At 31.7% G+C, this 6,000-nt stretch overlaps 1 protein-coding gene across 1 annotated transcript; it reads left to right on the forward strand.

Moving 5' to 3' along the window:
• The first annotated feature begins 2,548 nt into the window (after positions 1–2,548).
• On the forward strand, positions 2,549–3,130 carry LOC120578957 (uncharacterized). The gene has a single exon (XM_039831157.1). The coding sequence runs from the start codon at positions 2,549–2,551 to the stop codon at positions 3,128–3,130; it is 582 nt and encodes a 193-aa protein (XP_039687091.1).
• The last annotated feature ends 2,870 nt before the right edge of the window (positions 3,131–6,000 follow it).

Below are 6,000 nucleotides of genomic sequence, written 5' to 3' on the forward strand. Positions count from 1 at the left end.
AATTATAAAATATGCATTAAACGATTAGATTATATTTGATGTAACCTAAAAAAAATTAACTTCATAACATTTGAAATTTAATAATATCTTATTAAATATTATGTAATATAATTTTGTAACGAATAAAAATTAATTATATAACCTTAAAAACTAATTACTACAATTAAATTTTTAATTAGTAGGTTACTGTCATAGTGTAACGGACCAAAATTCAAAATATAATTTATTCAAGTTATTTATTATAATTTTGTAACCTACCAAATTTTTAATGTACCATATAAATGTTAATCGAATAATAATTATATTAATAATTATTTGGTTGTAACGTACAAATTTTTAATGTAACATATAAATTTTAATAAAAACAATTATTATATTAATAATTATTTGATTGTAACCAACTATGTATTTTATGTAGAATTTAATGATTAATAAAAAACAGTTTTTAATAATAATTATAATTATTAAGCTTGTATTAAAAATTAGGAGAAATCTTTGGAACAAATGCCAAGTAGGATTATGATGATGTGGACATCTTTAGAGGAGAGGATTTTGAAATAGGCTGTTTCTAAAAACTCTAAATTGTTAGTATAAAGATACAATTTGAATAATTTATTCATAACATGTATTTTACAAATTTAAATTATATAATTGTAATTGGTCTTTGAAACTTCAATTGGAGGTCGACGCCTTTCAATATATAATTCTTATTTTTTACTACTTTTGAGAGGATTCAAATTATATAATCTTAGAAACTTACAAAAATTGTTCAAATTATAAAAATCCGAAACAAATCAATAAATGTTATAAATATTAATATTGGATGTCCAAATAGCAAATGTGTTAGTGGGCCATACTACTAGGTTTTGGGCTTAGTTCATAAGCTACTCTATTTCCCTATAAATAGAGCTCATTTGTAACATTGATACACACTAGTGAATAAGAATATTTCTCTCTTCTTCTCCTTCTCTCTATTACTGTCTCTATTTACTTATATTCATAACACGTTATCAGCACGCTCTAATCACTAAAAAGGTATTAATATAATATATTTCCCTAATTCAAACGTGAATAGGATCATTAGATATTTTTTTTGTTGTGCCTATTTAATTGTTATGATAATTATACTTTTGTATCGATGATTTTAGGTCACTGTTACAATTCCATCAATTGGAATCAGGACCTAATAGATACACATCATTGTTATTTTGCAAATAATATAGTGTTTATTTATTTTAATTCAACATACATGCATCCTTGAAGGACCGCTTAAAAGTAAATAAAGAAACTCTAATGAATTCTTGAAGAATTCAATACTAATGCATCCCGGAAGGATTGCACATAATTTTCTTAATGAATTCCTGAAGAATTCAACGGTAGTACTAATGCATCCCTGATGGATTGCACAAACAAATTTTTTTTAATGAATTCTTGAAGAGTTCAACACTAGTACTAATGCATCCCTGAAGGATTGCACAAATAAAATTTATTAATGAATTCTTAAAGACACTACTGCATCCCCGAAGGATCGCTAAAATTAAATATTTTTCTAATAAATTCCTGATGAATTTTAAACATCCCGAAGAATTGCACAAATAATTTATCAAAATTAATATGTATTTCTTGCAGAACTCAAGAATTTAATAAGTATACATCCCTGAAGGATTGTAAAAATACTACAATTTTCATTATCATTATCGTACGCTTGTTCTTAATGTTCATTTTAGTTATATTTTAATTTCGTGATGCATAATATATGAACGTACATGAATGCTACTATTTTAACAAACAACACGTGAGTCTAACATATCAATTTTTATAGATAGTTTACAATACTATTGTGAAATTTATGCCCCCGTGGAAGGCACTGTTCTGTAGGCTTGTGAATAAAAAATAGTATCTCTTCAATTTTTTTCTTTAATATCTCTCAAATTTGTAGTATCAAAAGGGTCATGCGTAATTTTTCGTAACAAATTATAACACATAACTAGGATTCTCTAAGATTGGATAGTCATAATATTAGACACGTATTAAGAGATAGTCCTAGTTAGTTATAATACTTAGAGCTTATGGAATAAGGGACTTTAAATCCGGAGACGTTGTTGCATCAGATAATCACTTTAGGACGGAGGGAATTTTCTTAAAGCCTATTTTTTTCGGAAAATTGTCTATCAAAATAAATTCTATTTTACGAAACAAATTAAGTTTTTATATTTCATAATAGTCATGCTCCTTAATGTTTTATTAGTTATGTCTTAATTATTTTTCACATGATCAATCTACATAATAGTCTCTTCTATTTTTTTTTCTAACTCTGTTATATTTTATCTAACTTGATTAATTTTATAATTTGATGATAGTAAGAATGTCAAATCTGTCAAAACTCCATTTTATAATTGGATGCATTTGCGCTTACAGGACTATAAATTTGTAACTGCCTATAATTCTGAAGTATACAAAATTACTTCTCAATTAGAATTGTGTGGTGAAAAGGTAACAGATGCGGATCTGTTAAAAAAAAACATTTTCAACCTTTCATGCATCCAACATGCTCCTGCAGCAGCAATACCGTGAAAAGGGGTTTCAAAAATACTCTGATTTAATTTCTTGTCTTTTGGTTGCTGAACAAAACAATGAGCTTCTAATGAAAAATCATGAAGCTCGGCCTGCTGGTGTAGCTCCATTCCCTGAAGCGAATGCATCACAACACAACCATTTTGGAAAAGCTCGTGGTCGCGGTCGTGGTCATGGTCGTGGTCATGCCCACAATCCTAATGGAAAATTCAAAACCCCATTTTTCCACCAGAAGTGGAAAAATAATGAAAAGATTGAAAAGGAAAAAGGTGGACAAAATAGCAAAACAAATGAAAATATATGCTATCGATGTGGTGGCAAAGGTCATTGGTCTCGTACATGTCGTACTCCAAAGCATTTGGTTGACCTTTATCAGCAATCACTGAAAAACAAAGGAAAAAAGGTTGAAACTCATTATGCTTATAATGATGGTGATGATGCTGATTATGATATTTATGGTGACCTGGATACTACTCCTTTGGATATTGGTGATTTCTTTGAAGATCCAAATGGAAAAATTGATCACCTTATTGGAGATGGAACCGTGAAGAAGTAGTTTTTTTTTATGATAGTAATAAAGTCTTATGTTTTAGAAAGTTTTGAATTTCTCCATGTTAAGTGTGTCTTTGAATTTCTCAATATTATTGACAATAAATGTTATTTCCTCGTCGTTTAAACAATTTCTTATCATTCTTATTCTTTTTTTTTTTTTTATAGAATGAGTAGCTATGGAGAAATGTGTCTCGCTGATAGTGCAACTACCCACACAATTCTCAAAGATAAAAAATATTTTTCTTACCTATTAAAAGGAGAATCAACCGTTAATACCATATCTGGTACTATAAAGATAATTGAAGGCTCCGGAAGAGCTAATATATCATTATGTGGAGGGACAAAATTATATATTAAGAATGCGTTGTACTCACCTAAGTCTCATAGAAATTTATTAAGTTTCAAAGATATTCGCCTAAACGGATACCATCTCGAAACAAGAAACGAAGTAAGTGTTGAATATCTTTGCATCACAAAACATGACTTAGATAGAAAATGTGTATTGGAAAAACTACCTACTTTTTCCTCTGGATTGTACTACACCTACATTAGTACAATTGAAGCAAATGTAATTGTAAACCAGAAGTTTACAAATCATGATAATTTTGTGGTTTGGCATGAACGGTTGGGCCATCCCGGATCTATAATGATGCGAAAAATAATTGAACATTCATGTGGTCATCAATTGAAGAGCCGGGAGATTCTTCAATCTAATAAATTTTCATGCACTTCTTGTTCACAAGGGAAGTTAATAACTCGACCATCACCAACAAATATTGGAAGTGAATCTCTAAATTTTTTAGAACGCATACATGGTGATATTTGTGGGCCAATACACCCACCGTGCGGACCATTTAGATATTTTATGGTTTTAATCGATGCATCAACAAGATGGTCACACGTTTGTTTATTGTCAACTCGCAACCAGGCGTTTGCGAGATTGCTAGCTCAATTAATTAGAATAAGAGCTCACTTCCCTGATTATCCTGTAAAGAAAATACGTCTTGATAATGCTGCTGAGTTTTCATCTCAAACATTCAATGATTATTGCATGTCCATTGGAATTGACATTGAACATCCTGTAGCACATGTTCATACACAAAATGGACTTGCAGAATCATTTATTAAGCGTATACAGTTAATTGCAAGACCACTTCTCATGAGATGTAAACTCCCAATTTCCACTTGGGGACATGCAATTCTGCATGCTGCAACATTGATTCGCATCCGGCCAACCAGTTATCATGACTCTTCCCCTTTGAAATTGGTTTTTGGTCAAGAACCTAATATTTTCCATCTGCGAATATTTGGATGTGCGGTGTATGTTCCAATTTCTCCACCACAACGCACTAAGATGGGTCCTCAAAGAAGGTTGGGAATATATGTTGGATATGAATCTCCATCTATTATAAAGTATCTCGAACCCACGACAGGAGATTTATTTACAGCTCGATTTGCTGATTGTCACTTTGATGAATCAAATTTCCCAACATTAGGGGAGAGAAAATGCAGCTGAAAAAGGAGATCAGTTGGAATGAACCTTCATTGTCTCATCTTGATCCTCGAACTAAACAATGTGAACTGGAAGTTCAAAAGATAATTCATTTGCAAAGTTTAGCAAACCAACTGCCAAATGCATTCACTGATCCAAAAAGTGTGACTAAATCATACATACCAGCTGCTAATGCTCCAATAAAATTGAATGTTCCTGTTGGACTATCTCATATTGCAAACGAGTCTCAACCACGCATGAAGCGTGGCAGACCAATCGGTTGCAAAGATAAAAATCCTCGTGCAAGAAAAGGAGCTAGAAGAAAAGACGGCCCAAATGAGGATATAGAAACTTCAACAGACCCTTCTGACATAATCAATATTTCAGTTCCAGAAGAAGCTGATCAGGTACCTGACATACATGAAAATCAAGAGATCTCAATAAATTATGTCACTAATGGAATACAATGGAACCGACATGAAGTCAACGTTGACGATATTTTTGCATATAATATAGCGCTAAATGTAATGAATGATAACGAGGATCATGAACCAAGGTCTATTAAAGATTGTAAACAAAGCGAGAATTGGCCAAAATGGAAAGATGCAATTAAAGCAGAATTATACTCGCTCAACAAGAGAAAAGTCTTTGGACCTGTCGTCCGAACACCTAAAGGAGTGAAACCAGTTGGGTATAAATGGGTGTTTGTGCGAAAACGTAATGAAAATGGTGAAATTGCAAGATATAAAGCAAGACTCGTTGCTCAAGGATTTTCGCAAAGACCTGGGATTGACTTTAATGAGACATATTCACCTGTAGTTGACACAACTACTTTTAGATACTTAATTAGTCTTATAGCTTATGAAGGGCTAAATTTGCATATGATGGATGTGGTTACTGCCTACTTGTATGGCTCACTTGATAGTGACATCTACATGAAGATCCCTGAAGGATTTAACTTACCTGATACAAATAGTTCAGGATCTAGGGAAGACTACTCCATAAAATTAAATAAGTCTCTCTATGGGCTAAAACAATCTGGACGCATGTGGTATAATCGCCTCAGTGAATATTTGCTAAAGGAGGGATACAAAAATGACTCTGTTTGTCCATGTATTTTTATGAAAAGATCTGAAAATAAATTTGCTATAATTGCTGTCTATGTTGATGACATAAACATTATTGGGACTCCCGAAGAGCTTCCAAAAGCCATAGATTGCCTGAAGAAAGAATTCGAAATGAAAGATTTGGGAAAGACAAAGTTTTGTCTCGGATTGCAAATCGAACATTTAAATAATGGAATTTTTCTGCATCAAGAAACTTACATAGCAAAAGTGTTAAAACGTTTCTACATGGACAAATCTCATCCATTGCCTACTCCA

The sequence above is a fragment of the Medicago truncatula genome, chromosome 1 (assembly GCF_003473485.1).
Source record: "Medicago truncatula cultivar Jemalong A17 chromosome 1, MtrunA17r5.0-ANR, whole genome shotgun sequence".
Classification (NCBI taxonomy): Eukaryota; Viridiplantae; Streptophyta; class Magnoliopsida; order Fabales; family Fabaceae; genus Medicago; species Medicago truncatula.